General features: G+C 48.2%; 1 protein-coding gene across 1 annotated transcript in view; it reads left to right on the top strand.

The window, feature by feature from the left end:
* Window positions 1-430: 430 nt before the first annotated feature.
* Window positions 431-18,544, top strand: part of TMPRSS4 (transmembrane serine protease 4) — a 43,386-nt gene continuing 25,272 nt past the window's right edge. The window contains exons 1-2 of the mRNA XM_019716184.2: window positions 431-655; window positions 17,943-17,976. Of these exons, the coding sequence (XP_019571743.2) occupies window positions 653-655; window positions 17,943-17,976 (37 nt within the window). The 5' untranslated portion in view covers window positions 431-652. The remainder of the gene's footprint in view (window positions 656-17,942; window positions 17,977-18,544) is intronic.

Genomic DNA, 18,544 nt, shown 5'->3' with positions numbered 1-18,544 from the left:
TACACTGCATATGAGCCCTGCACAGGACAGTGTCACTCCTGGGGGCCAGGTTTATCTCGCTTTTGTAAGGGATGAGAACAATCCAGTTCCACTGAGCAGTAAATTTTGTCATCCCACCTGTGCAACTTCTCAGAACCCCAAACAAAAGTACCCATACGAGTGAGAAGTCACACAACCAGGAGAGCGAGAGAGAGCCTTTTGACATCATGGTCAGCCAACACCCAGTTGGGTGGAAGTCATTCAGGCGGGAAGGCTTTTGCGACATCTGGGTGTGTCACCTGTTCTGAGGCAAAAGGGCCCACGAATGACTGCAGGTGTGTCCCAGCCCCTAAGACGGTATTGTGTTACAAGACACAGTCATTCCAGTTTGGCAACTTCACTGTAGGGTTCTTGTAATCGACATCCCTGCCGCACAGTACCCAAATCACTCCTGGAACACAGAGGTGAGAGCTGGACAGCTCACTAGGGGAGCGGGTGCTGGACATGAGGGAGCAAGGCCTGCTCTGCACTTAGGCCTCCTCCAGCCAATGCTGCCTGGAAGTCTCTGACCTGCGGGCAAGCCGGGGCCCCATCTGGAAAGGCCCTCCTCCTGACTTTCATTTCTGACCTCAGCTCCAGGCCACAGAGAAACCCGGAAGATTTCAGAGCCAGCATGGTGAGTGCGGGGGTCCTCTGCTCCAAACACTGGTGGAGGGGGGCAGATCTCCCCATACAGAGCCCTTCAGGCAGCCTGAGAAGTCATCAGCTGAGAATTTTGTGACACCTCTGTTTTGGCCCTGCCCTATCTCCTTCTCTGAACTCTTGAGTTGCTTCACTGTCTTGAGGCAAAAAGAATGAATCCCATGTTTCAAGAAGAACAGCTGAGGACAGGGAGGGGACCCAGGGAATCTTCCTTCTCCAATTATTGGCAAAGATGCTGCAGTTGCCCAACAACCAACATGAAAATGAGAGGGGAGGGAAGGGACAGGAAGGAAAGGAGAAGCATTCTGTCCAAGGGGAAAAGAGGTGACCTGCTGGGGCCCCGTAAGTGCCCCCGCCCGAGCACTTCCCATGGGACTCCTCTGAAAAGTCTGGTTAAGTTCTAGCCCCCCCAGTGCCGAGAATGTCTGCCAGTCAGAAAGGGGAGGGACTTGCCTGCTTCACTCTAAAATCCAGCCAGGATCGAAGCACCAGCTGCCCATATCCCCATCCAAGGAAGTGCTCAGAAGCCTAGCCTACACAGAGAAGCTGCATCCCACCGGGGCTCTCATGGGAGAAGAGGAAGCAGTGCCAGCCTGACTGGCACTGAGCTGCTTCTTGGTGGCACTGAGGAAACTGGAGTGTCTCTTGGGGGAACAACATAGTAATTTCTAGGCCAGATAACTGGAGCACTAACTGTAGAATCAAAAGGTCAAATGGCCAGCTCCCTTGTTAGCTTATTAGCCTTGAGACTTTACTCCTTCTGAGACTCATTTTCTCCCTCTATAAAATAGAAATATTATCTACCACCCCTTGCACACACACACGGTTAATGGAAAGATTGAACGGGCCGATAATGTATGTGAATAGGCTCTCTGCAGATGGAAGGGCTTGTGACTAAAGAGCAATTTGCTCCAGGAAATGACAGGTGGGCAGCATGAGCAACCCTGACCCTTCACTGCCCAGGGAAGGATCTGGACACTGCTGTATGAGTGAGGGAAGGCAGGTGGGTGCACTGTGGTAGAGGAGCCAGGCCTGGGGCCCCAAAGGCAAGACAGCAGCATGGCCAGGATCCAGGGTAGGACCAGGGAGCCTCTGGTCCCTGAGGTAGCCATTAAGCCACCTGTGCCTAATTACCCTGTAATCTTCCTCTAACGAGGCCAGTATAACCATAGCTCCCAGCCCTGGGGAGAGTTAGGACAACGCATGCCCAGGCCTAGCCCTCCCTTCCCCTTCTCTTCCCTGCCTCCTTCCACACCCACAGGCTCGTCCCTGAACTGAGTCAGAGTCCTGCAGGGCTGCTATTTCTTAACAATGGTTCTCCCTTGAGACTATTCAACGGGGTGTGCTGAGTGACAGCAGGATGTAGGGAAGGCTGTGGGGAGAGGTCTGAGCTCATTCTCCATCCTGGAGGGAAATGTATCCCTTGATACCTAGGCTTCAGCTGAGCCCTGGAGGGAAGCCAGGACACCGTGACTAGCCATCCTGGTCTTGACTCAGCATTATCCAGGAGGCCTCAAACACACCATGAGCCACCGGAGTAGAGTGTTGAATGCCTGAGGTCAGCCCCAACCCTCTGACTGCTCTGAAGGAAGCAGGTCCTCCCTACCCTTTCCTCTCTGCCCTGCCAGCTGGTACAGACCAAGGGATTTGCTGGGCTGGGCTGTGGCTCAGGAATGTAGCAGGCCAACCTGCTGGCAGTGGGGGTCTAGGAGCATGGGCGGAGGCCACCTCAGATGGCGGCAGAGTCCAGGAGCCCACTGAGGCCTGGTGGCACCATCCTGGGCTCTTAGACAGCAGACCAAGAACTGGGCAATGAAAAGACCCAAGAGGGTAAGACAAGCAAGGGGGGCCTTGATGCTGCTATGACCCCCCAAGTGGCTTCATCCTTCCAACCACCATTTGGCCAGCTATTAGCCAGCCTCCAGATGGCTGGAAGTCTTGGGAGCAAAAGGGTGCAATGCCTATGTTCTGCCCACAGAGTCCAGAGGAAGGACAGCTCCTTAAGCAAAGGATCCTAACAGAGTGTGACAAGTCCAATATTATAGGTGACACAAGGCACTCCAGGGGCAGAGAACACAGTAAATTCTCTCTGGGGTGGTCAAGGAGCTGTCCCAGAAGAAAAGGTACTTGTGCTGGACCTGGAGGATGAGGAGGCTCTCGAGGCAGAGACGGTGGGAAGGGCATTCCAGGCAGAGGAAACTGTATGTGAGCAGCAAGAACGCCTGGCAGTGAGGGAAAAGGGGAGGGTGGTGTGGTGAGACCAACAGGCCCAGGGAGCAGGGAGGGCCATGGCTGAGGTCTGGGCCCATGGGGTAGTCATGCAGGCCCCTCCACCAATAATCTCAGGTTCAGGGTCCCCACTGTGCACTGGAGCTCAGTGGGGATGGACCATAGAAGGGCACCAGCAGCTGCCAGGGGGTCATGTTTGGGCTGAGCCTCCAGAAGTTTGGCCCAGGCCACCTTTCCCTACCAGGCAGGGCAGCAGGCATCCAGCTCCATTCACTCATTCCACAAAATAGGCAGTATGCCTCCCTGTGCCTGCACCAGCCTTGTTAGTGACAGAAAGCAGACATGGGTCCTACTGTCATGGAGCTCAGAGTCTAGAGGGAGTGGGAGCAGGGAGAAACATGATTATTAAACAATCACATAAATTCATGTTAAAGAACAACTGAGACACGTGCTGTGATGAAACATAGGGTGCTGGGAGAGCTCTGCCAGGGCATGTGGCCTTGCCAGAGGCCAGAGGCCACTGAAGGCTGCATAGAAGCTGGGAGGGTGGGAGAAGGGCCATTTCATGTGAAGGTGGAAGAACTATCCCCAGCGCTCTTCCGTCTTTCAGGGCTCTTCCCTCCTGCCTTTGGGGCCAGTTCTGTGCCTGACTACTGACATACAGAGGTGGTTTAGAAGTCAGGCTCCCTCCATGCCTCCAAGCCTCTTCTCTCAGCCTTCCTTCCGTGCAGCTGAGAAAGCCAGCAGTCACCTGCAGCAAATATCGTTCACTCCCTAGCCTGTCACCATGACAAAGCCTAAGAGAATCTGAGGAGCTGAAAGTGGGAATTGAGGAACACTAGTCCAGGGTGGGGGTGGGGGGGAATAGGAAAAAGAAACCAAAAACAGGGCTCAGGACTGGAGAAACTTTCCAAAGCCCCAAAGCCAACCCAGGACAGCAGGAGACAATCACTGTCAGGACTGAAAACCTTCATGGGCCTCTCAGAATTCCCAGATAGCTCTTCTCACCTCAGTCTTTCTTCTTGCTCAGATGAAAACATCTGCCTCTATAAAACACCTCAAATTCCCAAGCAATCATTGCCCAAAACAGTGAATTCCCCAAAACATAAAAGGCATTCAGCTGCCATTTTTTATAACCCTTTTGCAACCACACTGTGATCTTCTTGAGGTCGGGGTCTGTGTCTTTTCCACCTTTTAGCCCCAAACCTAGCACAGAATAGGCGGCTGACCAATGTTTGTGAATGAATGACAAATGACCAAGACTGAATCCCTATAACCAGCTACCTAATTTATCTGACACTGAAAAGAACGTTAGACAAGACTGACAGGAAAAGATACCAGATTCTACCAGAGGTGTTACCTAAGTGTTTTCGTCCCACACAGGACTGGGGTGAGGGAGGGACAGGCCTGAGCCCGCCCACAAACCCCAGTGATAAGGAAGAGAGAGTGTGAGCAGAGCCCATGTGGCAAACCCCCTGCTACATGCTTAACTCCACCTCACAGCCTAGAGCTCTATCATGATTGCAGCAAAGAAATTCACAAACAAGACCCAAACCCACAACCCCTCTCCCCGATCCACCCTCCCAGAGCAGCTTCCAGCTTCCTAGCGTAATCCACACGCAACCAGAAACGGCACCCGTCCAGGGCTGGGCACATGCCCAGGGGCAGCCGATGTGTCTTTCTTTGTCACAAAACATCCTGCACATAGGTCTGGCTGGGTTCTGCCTGCTGGTATGGCTGAGCCCGCAAATGCTTCAGGCATTTCCTGCGATCTCAGTTTCTTCTTTATAATATGCATGCATTCTTTCATTTAGCATGTTTTCCCTGGGCATATACTAAGTGCCATATACTGACAAGACACTGTGGGAGATTCAGAGAATTATACACAAAATCGAAGCCTTCAGTTCCATATATTCCATAGGTGAAACAGAGGCAGGGTTCCCCCACGCCAGGCACAGCAGGGCACTCAGTCACCCACAGATTTCAACAAGAAGGGGGTAATGTAGCTGAGGTCACTCCACCTCACCTTCATCTCATTCCCACCCTAACACGGGACTTCACACATGATCTCATCTCTGATCCCCAGAGAGGAGAGTCCCAGCAGAGAACTAACCTGGTGAGTAGAAGACACTGGTGATCTCAAAGAGAATAATAATAGCAGCAGCAACATCTTATCTCCACCCAAATGCAACAAGTGCAGCATTTTGTGGCTAGACAAACACATTCACATCCAGAATCTCCCTGACACAAATGGAGACTCAAAGAGCTTAAGTGACTTGGAAAGGGTCACTCAGCCAGGAAGAGCTGGGGCTGGGACACCAAGCTCTGGAACTTCAATATCAAGTGCCCAGCTTTTCCATTATGCCCTCCTCCTCCAAGATGTGGACACAGAAGACCTGAACTTCAAACTAGAACTTGAACTGCAGAACCAGGGGCTCCCACCTCCCTACCTAGAAGCTTATGGATTTTATAATAAAGTGTTCATTGAGGAAAGACTGCATCAGCTGACACAACTGAGTGGAAGAAAGGCAGTGTCATTTCTGCAAGGACACTGCATCCCTCACTAATCTACTAAAAGTCACTAAAGAGGAAAAAAAAATACCATGGATAAAGGAAACCACAATCAGCTTAGACGTTCAAGAAGACGGAGACAAAGTTTCATATCCAGTGCTGCTTAGGAAAGAAATCAAGTTACCATGAGATCATTAAGAATAGAAAACTGATTTAAAGAGAGAAAATTGTAAGTAAATCAGGCCTAGGACTTATGTTGTTGGTGGAAGGATTTAATAGAAGTTACAGGCTAATGGCAAGCTCTTCAGAATCACAGGTCCTAAGGAAAGGACCTTACAGGTCTTCTAAATAAGTGGTTTCCCCAAATTTGTTTCAACCTCGGAGCCCTGTGCCCCACTGATAGCTAACCTAGAACCAAGATGTGGAAAACAGAAAAAAAAACAGAGCTGCAGTGTTGAAAAGACTGTGACCCCCACCACTCCTGCCCCACCTTCTTCCCCTTGCTGCAACCTATGGGGACCCAACTAAATGCCCCTGTGGTGCCGTGGAATCCTTATCTGGCCTTGCCTTTGTCTACCGTGGAAATCTTCACCATCCAGCTTCTACTCACACACCTTCTGAGGCTTAAAATAACCTTCTTGCCAAGAGAAAGCAGTCCCTTTGTAACTTCCCCCATTCGTCCTCAGCATTATTTTTGCCTCTTCCTTGAGATGGCCCTCCACATTTTAAAGGACCACATTTGTGCTACTGTAGGTCTTCACTTCTCTGGCCTGTATCCTCCACCCTTTGTTCGTAAAAAGTTCACGTAGGTCACAAGACATGATTTTAGTTCCCCTAACTGCCCTGGTCACCCTCCCCCAGTGCACTCTAGCCCGTTGATTCCCCCCTTGGCCTAGTGAAACCATAAAAATAGCTACCACTTGTTCAGCTCCTATTACATACATGCTAGGCCCTCTATTAGGCTCTTTCCCATTAATAATAAATGATGTTTTGAGTATCTACTATGTCAAATACTTGCTAGATTCTATATTAATATTGTTACTAATTATTAATAAAAAAATAGAATATATGCTCCATGGGCACAAAGATTTTGCTGCTTTTGTTCACTGCTGCATATTCAGTCCCCAGAACACTGCCTGGATGAATGGATATTTTTATTTTTATTTTTTATTATTATTATTACTAACTTTTATTGCATTCTTACTATGTGCTGTATGTTCTCCATGAGCACATTGGTCTCATTAAGAGGAAGATTTATCGAATCAATCTTTCTCTCTTTTTCTCTCTCTCTCTCTCTCTCTCTCTCTCATACACACACACACACACACACACACACGCAATTGAGGCTCCCAATGGTTAAATAACTTGCCTGAGGCCTGTGCCCCGTCCACTGTAAAACAACCTCCCCCGGCAAGTGGCAGCCCAGTGAGGAAACCTTCACAGATCGCTCACAGCGTATGTGAGTGGGCAGGAAAGTGGTAAAGGAGCTTCGGATTATGCAACTGCAAAGTAACAGATGCAGGGAAGTCACAGAAAACCACTGAAGCGCTAGAGGATCTGAGTTCAGTTCACAGGAGATCCGGGCGGCACTACAGACTTTTGCCAGGAGATGGCTCTGCTGAGGCACCCAAACCGCCCAAGGGAGGCTGGTGCTCTGGGAGCCGCTGGAACAAGTGAGAATGTTCAGTCCTGCCCTTGCACAGAACCGCGGTGCAGCCCCTCCCCCAACGCTGTGTGGAGTTCTGCTCGCCACGCCTCCACGGTAATTGGAGCTGAGGGGACTATTTTCACACACTAAACTCCTCTATATGTCAAGCACTGAGCCAAGCACACCACATGTGTCATCTCTCAGTTGATCCTCACCAACAACCCTTTGAAGCAGATCGAATTTCCCCATTTTACAGATGAGGAAACTGAGACTTGGAAAAACTAAGTAACCTGCCCAGGAGCACGTGGCTAGTGAGGGGCAAAGCTGGATTCATGCCAGTGCTCCTGACACAGAACTCAGGAGCAGCAGGGACAGGGACAACCTCTGACCAAAGCAGCTGAGACCCCCTCAAGCCCCAAAGACCATGGGGGACCATGAGCAAGTCTGTAAAATCATGAAGAGGACCAGATGGGGTTCCTGTGCCTTAAAAATTCACATAACTAACGGGTGGAGCACCCTGCAGTATCTTTCCCACCCTCTAGTTTTATCAGTCAGTTTTTTCGTACCTGCTTCCAAAGGCAGAAACTGGGTCCAAGGAGGTGTTAAGTGATTTGCCCAAGGTTGCTGAGCAGGTAAATAGCTGAGTCAGGCTTTATAACACCAAAGTCCCTCTCCCCTCCTACACTCCCCTCCTCCTTAAAGTGTAAAGGATAATTCAGGACAAGTAAAAGGGAGTATGATTTTTCAAAGACAGTATAAACTGTGTGGGATTCTTTTATAAACATCGGACTGCATCATGGATGGCAGTTTCTTAGTTTAGGTAAATTGCAATGTTTAGGGTTCCTCCAAGCGTTAAGCTTCATCAGCCCTTCCTAAAGGCAAACCCCTAAGAGTCCCTGTTAGTCTCAGTGTCCTGACTCCTGATGGCTCTCTCGGGTCCTCTTCAGCCACCGCCCAGGCACTGACCTCAGGTGTGCAAAGGTAGGGCACCTCCCTTCACATCAGACCCTCCTGGGAAGAGAAGGTATATTGACCCACCAACCTGGGGCAGAAAGAAAGCTGAGCAAAGTAGAATTGTTGGGAACTCAGAAAGGCTGCAAAGGATGGGCTGCTTCCCTGAAACCAAGAGAAAGACCTCGGAGGGACAGCTAACAACAACGTCTCACTCCTGGCCTTTACGCTGTCTTGACATGTGACCTGGGGACAGATAGCATAACGGCTCTGTTCCTCAGTTTCCCCATTTGTGAAACAGGGATAGTTTACCTTCACCCTCTCCTCTGGGTCTCCTCCCTGGAGTTAAGAGCTATGCTGGAACACAAAGCCTGGTTCTTTAATGAAGGCAGCGAGGCAGCAGGCTAACAGCAGGCTGCCTGGTACCTCTTCTCTGCCCCTGGAGCCATTATGTGCTGGGATGGGGCCTAAGTTTCTCAGCTCAAACTGCCAGCAGGTCAGTACCTATGCGGCTTAGAACAAGGCAAAATGGTTTCTAATGTAGCAGCCAAGGTTGAGGTTAGTCCTGAAGGAAAATGTGCTGCTGTTGGACACCTAAACACCAGGCAGAGCGAGTGAGACTGTTCCCTGCGGTCCTTCACATGAGAGGTTGGATGTCCACCTGTACACAGCATGGATGGCAGGAGAGAGATCTGTCTAGAGACAGGGAAACCGTTCAGATGATACTTGAAAGCCAGGATGATTTGTCATCTTTGAGAACCTTCCAGGCACGCAGGGCTGCTGCATCACAGCCAGGCTCATCTCAGGAAGTTCACACCCTCCTCTCCAGACAAATGATCACCCAGCTTTCATGTCCCCTGTCCTCACCTTACCTGTCATGGCTGAGGCCCCCAAGAGACAGGGTATTGCTCGAGCCTGGAAAAGGCATCAAACTGAGCTATCCCAGCTGCACGTAGAGAAGACACAGCTTTCTGCCATCGAGTTGGGGGTGAGATGCAGGTTCAGGCCTGAGAGAGCAGAGTAAGGCCCCCTCAGAGCAGTCCTCTGAGCACCGGAGCCAGCCGCTGACCGAGCCCCACTCTGCAAGCTGACTGTGAGCAGCCTTTGTGTCTCCTGGCTCACCCAGAACTTTCCCCACCTCCTCCCCTGGGCTATCCCCTGCTGTGTCACTGGCCTCAGCAACCTAGCTGCCACCTGCCAGAGCCACAAAGGACCTGTTTATCCCATCACCTAGCAACAGCAGCATCCCTGGCTCTAGGTTTTCCCTGGGAGATGCTGGGAAGCCAGGGCTGTAGCCCCCAGAGGAGCCTGAAGCTGCCACAGACACAACCAGGGTCAGAAAGTCCCTTTTATGTGCTCCTGCTTTCCTCCCTTTTCCTGCATCACAATCATCCCAGCTCTGCCCTTACCAACTTCATCCCAGAACAGGAAAATGCAGAGTCAGCATTGCAGAGAGGAAGAGAGAAGTAAGGCCCCAGGGGCAGGCTGCTTGGCAAGAACAGCAAAGAAGCTAGCCAGGCTTCTTTTCCTTAGGCCTTTGTGAGCACTGCCTCTTCTTCGCCTCATTATCAGCCTGGTGGAGGACACTCATCTCACTGTGTGGTTTTTAACCCTTTTATCTGCTTCACCAACTCTAAAAGAGAGTTCCCAATTACCCTAAGGGATCTTGAGGTTCAGAGAGGTTGAGGGGCGTGCCCAAGGCCACATAGCAAGTCAGAAGACAAGATGAGAGCTCATTCTCCCCAGGCTGGGTCTTTGTGGCCTCTCTGCAGCATACTTAATCCTCGCCCTCATTTAAAAACAAGAGCTGCCATGTGTCTGGGTTTATCATCTCTGGGCTGGAAGGTTGGAGCTGAGCTAAGCCCAAACATGAGTTTCTCTGGGACCTAAAACACCCAGCGCTGAGAGTAATTAGTTAAAAAAAAAAAAAAAGGAAGGAGAAGCAAGTGAGAAAGATACAAACCTAATAGAAGAGGGGAAAGAAAGGCTGCTAATATCAATAAAGCCCCTACTCAGTCGCAAGCACTGCAGACAGCCCTTTCTAACACACTCTGGGAGGACAGGCTTCTTAGCCCTGTTCATGGATGACGCTGCAGAGCCACACACTAAGCAGAGGTGGGTTTGCCTTCAGATGGAGGAAGGGGTGGGGAGAAGCTGGGGGTAACCTCTGCGTGCTGATGGCACGCTGATTATATGCAGCTAGACTTCATGGCAGGGGAGTAGACAATCAAAAGGCCCAGAACCAGCTAGTGACACTTAACCCACATTGGGTCCTGAAACTGGGGGGAAATGAAGACAGACTGCTGAATGTAAAAGTCCGGCCCCAGGAGCTGGATCTGTTATTTACTGGCTCTGAGGCCACAGTGGCCACTTAATCTACACGAGCCTTGGTTTCCTCTTCTGTAAATGGGGGATAATTTCTCCGAGTTGTTCTGAGGATTAACTGAAACAGCAATTATGAAAGTACTGTAAACCATATAACAATACCCAGCTGCAGTAGTTAATTGTTCTGCCTTCACATTTGGGTCTTGGATTAATGCCTTTCTGCCACCGGTGACCAAGTAAGAAGCAGAGAAAGATGATTCTGTGAGCTAATCAGGCGATCAGCAGGTGTTTTTCCGCCATCTGACTCCTGCCCACTTCCACCTCCCCACCGCACCGCCCACCTCCTCCAGCCCAGGCCCTCCTAGGTTCTGGGGGCCTGGGCATTCTTGACCTTCCATTGTACCCCAGACAGCAGCAGCTTCCTCCCCAGATGAGCCATAGGTCAGACACTTGTTGGTCCCGTGAGTGAGGGCTCTGCTGCAGACTGAATCAACAGAGCAGACAGGCCTAACCCAGGCAGTGGCACCAACACAAAGGAAAATGCTGATGCCTTCGCATGGGCTGGGCTGGGCCTGGGCCATGGCAGGTGTGGCCAGGTATTGAGTCAAGTTGGGGATAAACAGAGACACCTCCAGCAAAGCAGAAGGCGGCACAGTTGGTGTCGTGCAGGGTAGCCTGCGGGATCTCTGGTCCCGCTCCCCACATAAGAATGCAGGACATGGTGATGGCCTCATCCATCCACAGAGCCATAGATAGAGGAGTTATATCACTATATTCTCGCTGGCAGCTGGGTTGGAGAACAGGAAACAAGAGCCACACGATCCGCAACCCTCACTCCGCCGCTTGCTGGCTCAGCCACCATCTTCTTGCTAGCCCCCATTTTCTGCTAGCATAGCCACAGCAGTTATATTAGTTGCCAATGGCTCACTGGTTACAGCTGATGGCCAACTAGCCACAGCTGATGGCCATGCAATCACAGTTGATGGCCATTTACTACCTGAGCCAGCACCTTTCACGTGAGGCCGAGAGCCTGGGAACTGCACTCCTGGCTCTGTCCCCACAGTTGGTCTTTGGTGGACTCAGCCTTCTTCCCTCTGTCAAGTCCAGAGCCAGACATTTCCCCCGTCTGGCCTGTTTTCTCATTGGAAAACAAGGGAGTTGCCTGGGATGGTCTCCAGAGACCCTTTTGGCTTTGCGTCCTGTGATCAGGGCAGGATGCAAAGTGCTGAGGGCTGGCCAAATCCTGGAGTCTTACCTACTCCCATATCTCTCAGCCCCATTTTTCCTTTCCCCGGCTCAGGATTGATTCTGGGCTGAGAGGCTGTCGTGCGGGAGACCCTGCTCGCTGTGCCATTTGTCGTGCAGGGGACCCGGCAGGGTCTCTGGTCCCGCTCCCCACATAACGCAGGATATGGTGAGGCCTAAAAGGAACACCCACGGAGCCATAGGCAGGGGAGTCATACCACTATATTCTCTCTGGCAGCACTATACTCTCACTGGAGGCTGGATCCACACTGTCCGCAAACTGCCATCCGCGCTTGCCAGCCCAGCCGCCATCTTCTTGCTAGCCCCCATTCTTCCTGCTAGCCTAGCCACAGCAGTTATATTAGTGGCCAATGGCTCACTGGTTACAGCTGACGGCCAACTAGCCACAGCTGATGGCCATGCAATCACAGTTGATGGCCATTTACTACCTGAGCCAGCACCTGTCTATGTGAGGCCAAGAGCCTGGAAACTGCTTTCTGGGGCTCAGTCCCCACAGAGGCAATGCAGAGATTATCCCCATCTCTATCCTGCTCAGGTAGCCATTGACACTGATGTTCCCCAGTTGCCACTCATAGGCATAAAATGCACCCATACTTCCCTGTCCATCATCCCCAATACTCATGACTTTCAACAACTCCCCTTCCCAGAAATTTAGCAACGTATCATCTCTGATCTCTGTATCAAAGAAATTTGCTAGAGAGGCTTCAAGAAAAGTCAAAGAGCAATAGTTTAGTGGTTACCAGAGGGTAAGGGGGGTGGGGGGTGGGAGATGAGGGTAAAGGGGGATCAAATATATGGTGATGGAAGGAGAACTGACTCTGGGTGGTGAACACACAATGGGATTTATAGATGATGTAATACAGAATTGTACACCTGAAATCTATGCAATTTTACTAACAATTGTCACTCCAATAAATTTTAAAAATAAATTAAAAAAAAAAAAAAAGAAAAGTCAAAGAGTGGGACACTAACTGGAAGAAGGGGGCAGCATGAGAGGCAGAGCAGAGCAGAGGGAGGACAGGAGTTTGACTCCTCTGACCCCTCAGCATAGCCAGCAGCTGCCTTTTAATTTTCTCTTTGATCCCCAGGTGCAAGGCACTGAATGAGTCATAATCCTTCATTCATGACATTTTTCACTATTGATCCATGCAAGGCCCCCTCGTAACCCACCAGCTACTGTGTTTCCCCGAAAACGAGACCTCACCAGAAAATAAGCCCGAGCATGATTTTTCTGGATGACATCCCTTGAACATAAGCTGTAATGCGTCTTTTGGAGCAAAAATTAATATAAGACCCTGTCTTATTTTCGGGGAAACACAGTAGTTAGACAATTTTAACCATGTATTACAGTAAGCCTCCACAAACCCACCACCCAAAACAAAAGCTAGGATTTAACAATAACCTACATCTAATCAGGAGATCCCCCTGCTGAGGTAGGTGGGCAAATCTCTTCTATTTAAAAATTCAACAAATATTGATTGTGCATCTTTTATAGGCCAGGGACTATTCTAGAAACCCCCTGCCAAAATCAGTATCATCCCAAATCCTATGTTCATCATTTCCTTGCTTTTTTATAAAAAAGATTCTGTGCTCTACGTAATCTTTTGAGACTCTTTCCTTCAACATTGAATTGTTAATGTCATCTGTATTATTTTGTGGCACCATACCTCATTTATTTTGACTGCAGCATAATATTCCATTGGGTGAATATATCACAGTCAGTATCTTTAACGCTGGCCTGGGACTGAGCCCTGAAACTGAGATATTTTCCTTAATTCTTTCATTCAACAAATATTTATTAAATATCCACTATTTGCCAGGTATTGTAGGTGACAACAGGGAGCGCAGTAATTACCAAGATAGCTAGAGTCCCTATGTTTCTAGCTTGCAGATTTGATTTATTTTTTTCTCTTTCTCTTTTATTTTCAAAAAGGTATGACATTTTTTCTGTATAACCACTATTCAGTGGAGAGCAGTTGAAAACATATTGGCTAAAGGAGTACTGAGGTCACTTCAGTTCAACAATGAGGAATTCAAGGCCTCAGGAAATGCAGACTATAAGCCCCTTTTGTTCCCTCTGTATCTCAGCTTCTAGAATATTCAGGTCCACCAAAGGCATACAAGTCAGTATTTGTTGAATTAATAATAGACAAAAGAGACTTGCCCTACATGGTTCAACTAATGCAGGCATGTACGAGTATATACAGGTATGAGGTGTGACCAAATAACACAGTGAATGTTTAAATAAAATAAAAAATTTATTACAGTAAAAGACACATTGCCATTAATCCCCCTCAAAGTACTCCCCCTCACTTCAAACACACTTATCCCATTGTTCTTGCCACTTTCTGAAGCAATTCTGGAAGTCCTCTTGAGTGTCTTTAGTTATGCTGTCATGTCCTGAATTGATTCAAAATGTTTATTTTTCATGGTCATTTTGACTTTGAGGAAGAGCCAGAAGTTGCATGATGCCAGGTCTGATTAATAAGGTGGCTGAGGACACACCGTAACGTTTTCATTTGACAGAAATTGCCATATACCAGAAGTGATGTGTGACACAGACCATTGTCACGATGGAGGATGATTTACCACACACTTTAAAACACACCTTTTCTCAACCATAGCTCACACCCGACTGACTGCACCGAACAAGATGAAACTTGTCACACACTGTTACTAAGGTTCGATGCACCTCTTTCCATATTGAAGATCCTGCCTTTCTGTCAGATGGCACTCGGCAGCAGCCTTCACCGTATTTTGTGATCACAGCGGAAAGGCTCCATGTCACACATCGCTTCTGGTATGGCAGTTTCTGTCAAATAAAAACATTACGGTGTGTCCTTATCCACCTTATTCACCAGACCTGGCACCATGCAACTTCTGGCTTTTCCTCAAAGTCAAAATGACCATGAAAGGTAAACTTTTTGAATTGATTCAGGACATGGAGGCAGCCACGACAGCACAACGAAAGACACTCATGAAAGACAACTTCCAGAACTGCTTCAGAAAGTGGCAAGAACAATGAGATAAGTGTGTTCGAAGTGAGGGGGCGTATTTTGAGAGAGATTAATGGCAATGTGTCTTTTACTGTAATATATTTTTTTAATTTAAACATTCACTGTATGTTTTAATCACACCTCAGTGAAAAAGAATGAATTGACAAGGGACAGACCGCTAAATGAAAATTCTTGATATCCCTCCATCCCGCCTCTCCTGTAGCCTTCCACATCTCAGCACACACCCTCTTACCTGCTCAATAAAAACCCAAGAGCATTCAACCCATTGGTGAGGCCTATTGCCTTTATCTAGCCACACATTGAATCTTTCTACCAACAGCCTCTTTCTCCCTCCTCTTATCCTCACCTACTCCAGCCATGTGGATCTCTATTCTGTTCCCCCAACACCAGGCTTACTGCTGTCTGCCTGCCTGCCTGTCTGGCTACTTCCTGTCATTCAAGTCTGAGCCCAGAGCCCCTCCCTAACCACCTGACTCCTCCCTAGACCTCCCACTCTGAGTATCCAGCCAGTCACTGTCTCCTATCACCCCCTTTACTCTCAGCGTAGCACCCATGACTCTCTGATCTTTTTTGGTTTATCTGTGTACAGCCTGCCCTCCTCCTGCTTCTCCTCTCCGCCCCTCACTCACTGCCTCACCTGAGGTGAAGGCAGGGCCTCACCTGTCTTGTTTGGGCCTTTCTCCCATCCTGCTGCAATCATCTCTTATTTGTCTTTGAATCCACAGCTCCTAGAGCAGTGCCTGGTGCAACACAGACACTCAAGAAATATTTGTTTCATTTAATACTTAATTATCGAAAGCTACTCATACTGGTTATCAGACAATTGATATCAATCCTATTCACCTTTGAATTTGACTTAGAGGACTTCGTAAACTGTTAGGTGCCAATTCTGTGTAGATTACTGTTGGTATTTTTATCACCTGACTCTGTCGCCGTAGCAAGGCAGATTCCCCCAATTCATTCTCATCTTTATCCTGGACATCGTCCCCTACCCAGGCCCTGGTGATTGTGGAGGAGAGATGGGTGGGAATGAATTACATTGCAGAGCTGAGTTCAGTTCCATTTAATAGTCATTTATCAGATCTTTAATAGGTACAAGCCCAATGCAAAACACAGAAGGTATAAGGCAGTAAGAAACAGGGACCCTGGTGGGAGAGTGCTGTAATAAAGTCCTGTACCAAACGCTGGGGGAATACAGGATGGAAGGGTATGGGGAATGGGGCTCTAATGTGTGAGCCACACTGTCCACCAGAAGTCTCATTTCATCCTCACAGGTGCGCTTGGAAGTAGCTGTATTTTCCCCACTTTCAGAGGATAAACCTGAAGCTCAGAGAGCTTAAGTATCTTACCCAAAGGCTCCCCTTTAATATAGGCAGAGCCTATATTACAACTCAGCTCCTGCTGTCTCTACTACTGGCTGCTCTACTACATCCCCCAGCCACCTGTGGCTGATGTCACCAAAGGGCAAAGCCAGGCATGGCCCTCCAGCAGACTGCAGAGTTTGGGAGAAAAGGAAGAACTCCTTCTCCCAGTGCTTGTGTCTGCCATGCTGAGCCACGAGAGCAGGCACTGCCCAGGGACCCCCTATGTCTAATATGGGGCATTCTTCCAGGGGTTAGAAGACACCCTCTCCCTCCCAAATGGGACTGGAAAACTTCCCAGCTGGAAATGTTCAGGGCCCCACTGTTCTTCCACCCACCACTGGAGCCATCAGAACCTCAGCACAGCAGAAGGCAAGTCCCTGGGTGGAGACCTGGAGTTTGGGCAGACCTGCTGCTCCCCAGCCTGGGAATTACAGGTCCTGTGCCAGACTGGGGAAGGCAAGAAGAGAGGTTTCTGGAAGGCATGAGAGCAAGGGAAGGGTTCAGAGAGCATGAACATTGGCAGCACCCTCCCCTTTAACATTTGCCTCGCAGAAAGTGGGTACATATACTCTGTATGCAAGCCTTTGTGTGCGTGGCTGTCGTGTGGGCCCCTACACGGCCATGTGTGCTGAGTGCATACAGGACGTGGTATGACTAAGTGGAAGAACAGAGCCTTGCATGTATTTGTGTATGTGTGTCGATGGTGACCTAAGACTACACTTACAGAAATACCATAGTGCTCTGGTGGTTTGTTTGTCTATTTGTGTTATGAGGTATAACGTATATTCAGTAAAGTACTCAAATCTAAAGTATACCACTCAGTGAATTTTTACACATCTGTACACCCATGTAGCCAACACTTAGATTAAGATCTGGAAGCTTTCCAACATTTCAGAAGGCTCCATTATGCTCCTTCCAACAACCACTTTCACCTCCCCGTGGGAACCACTATTCTGACTTCTATCGCCATAGTTTAACTTTACCTTTTAAACTTCACATAAATTAAATCACCCAGAGAATGCTCTTTTGTGTCTGCTTTTCTTTCCTTCATTATTATGTCTGAGAGTCATCCATGTGTCATTGCATTTAGCATTAGTTTGTTCTTGTTCGTTGCTGAATTATATGCCATTATATGAATATACCACAATTATTTATCTACTCCACCAGTGATTGATGTTTTGGTTTTTCCAATTTTTAACTATTATGAATGAAGCTACTACAAATATTCACATACAGCGTTGTTTGTTTGTTTGTTTGTTTGTTGCTACTCGTATGCACTCATTTCTCTTGGCTATAATTGCTGGGTCATGGAATCATAGAATAGTCACATGTTTAGCTCTAGTAGATTCAGCTAAATGAGTTCCCAAAGTATTTGTACCAATTTACACACCCACAAACAATGCATGAAAATTCCAGTTGCTCCACATCCTCATCACACTTAGTACTGTCAGCCTTTTTTAATGTTAGCCATTCTGGTGTCTATGTAGAGATATATCACTGTGGTTTGAATTTGCATTTGCCTGATGAGTAATGATATTGAGCATCTTTTGCCACTTATTGGCCACTGGGTTATCCCCTTTTGTAGAGTATCTGTTCAAGTGTTTACAGAACTATAACATCTGTAAAAGTGGATAAATAATTGACAAAACAGACAGTAGAGCAGAATCATCTCAAGAAACTCAACAACACACACAACAGCCCAGCAACCAGTCATTTCTACAATTGCTAGCTATTTGCTAAAATTAGTAAACTAATTGTACCAGGTCATATAGATGTATAACTAAATTTTATATTTTGAACCAATTATTTGGATATCACAGAGACTCTCCTACTTAGATTCAGCAGGGAGAAGGGAATGCAGGTGAGAACTAAGAGCCTCCCCCAGGCTGTTAGCCCCAACCTAAGAGGTTCCCTCCCTCAACTCACTGACTCTTTTTCCTTCAATTACAGGATCCTGACAGTGATCAACCCCTGAACAGCCTTGGTAAGATCGGGTCTGGTTTTCCTTTATTTACCTCAGCCTTTGAGTTTCAATCAGTTACCAAGTAGACACTAAACCCTTCTTGTGTGTCCCTCACTATCACCACCAAGTGCTAAATGCTGTGGGAGACATCCATCCACCCATCCATCCATCATTCAACAAACACTTGTTAAGCAAGTGGAAGATCAGGATTCATTCTAGAAGTAGGAGGCATGGTCTCTGGGGAAATAGGACCAACAAACCTAAAACCCCAAGAACAGTGATTCTTCAATTCATTTGTTCAGTTACTCATTCTCACATTCATTGAACAACACGGTGAGTGCCTGCCACGTGTCAGGCTCTGGGACGGACACTGGGCTACAGCAGTAAATAAGATAGCCAAAGTTCTTGCCCTCATGGAGTTTACATTCTGACCATGCTTTCAAGAAACAAGGTCGGCAAAATGTTTTCACTGGTAGAATAGGAAATGGTAGTTTTGCCTGACTTACAGGAGAAACATAAGTTAATAGATAAAGTGTTCCCAAATTTAATGGTTTTCCCCCCTCCCATTCCATTTTCTTAGTCCATTGAT

This window comes from Rhinolophus sinicus, linkage group LG06, assembly GCF_036562045.2.
Source record: "Rhinolophus sinicus isolate RSC01 linkage group LG06, ASM3656204v1, whole genome shotgun sequence".
Lineage (NCBI taxonomy): Eukaryota > Metazoa > Chordata > Mammalia > Chiroptera > Rhinolophidae > Rhinolophus > Rhinolophus sinicus.
The sequence above is the reverse complement of the archived record's forward strand: the minus strand, read 5'-3'. Positions and strand labels throughout refer to the sequence as shown.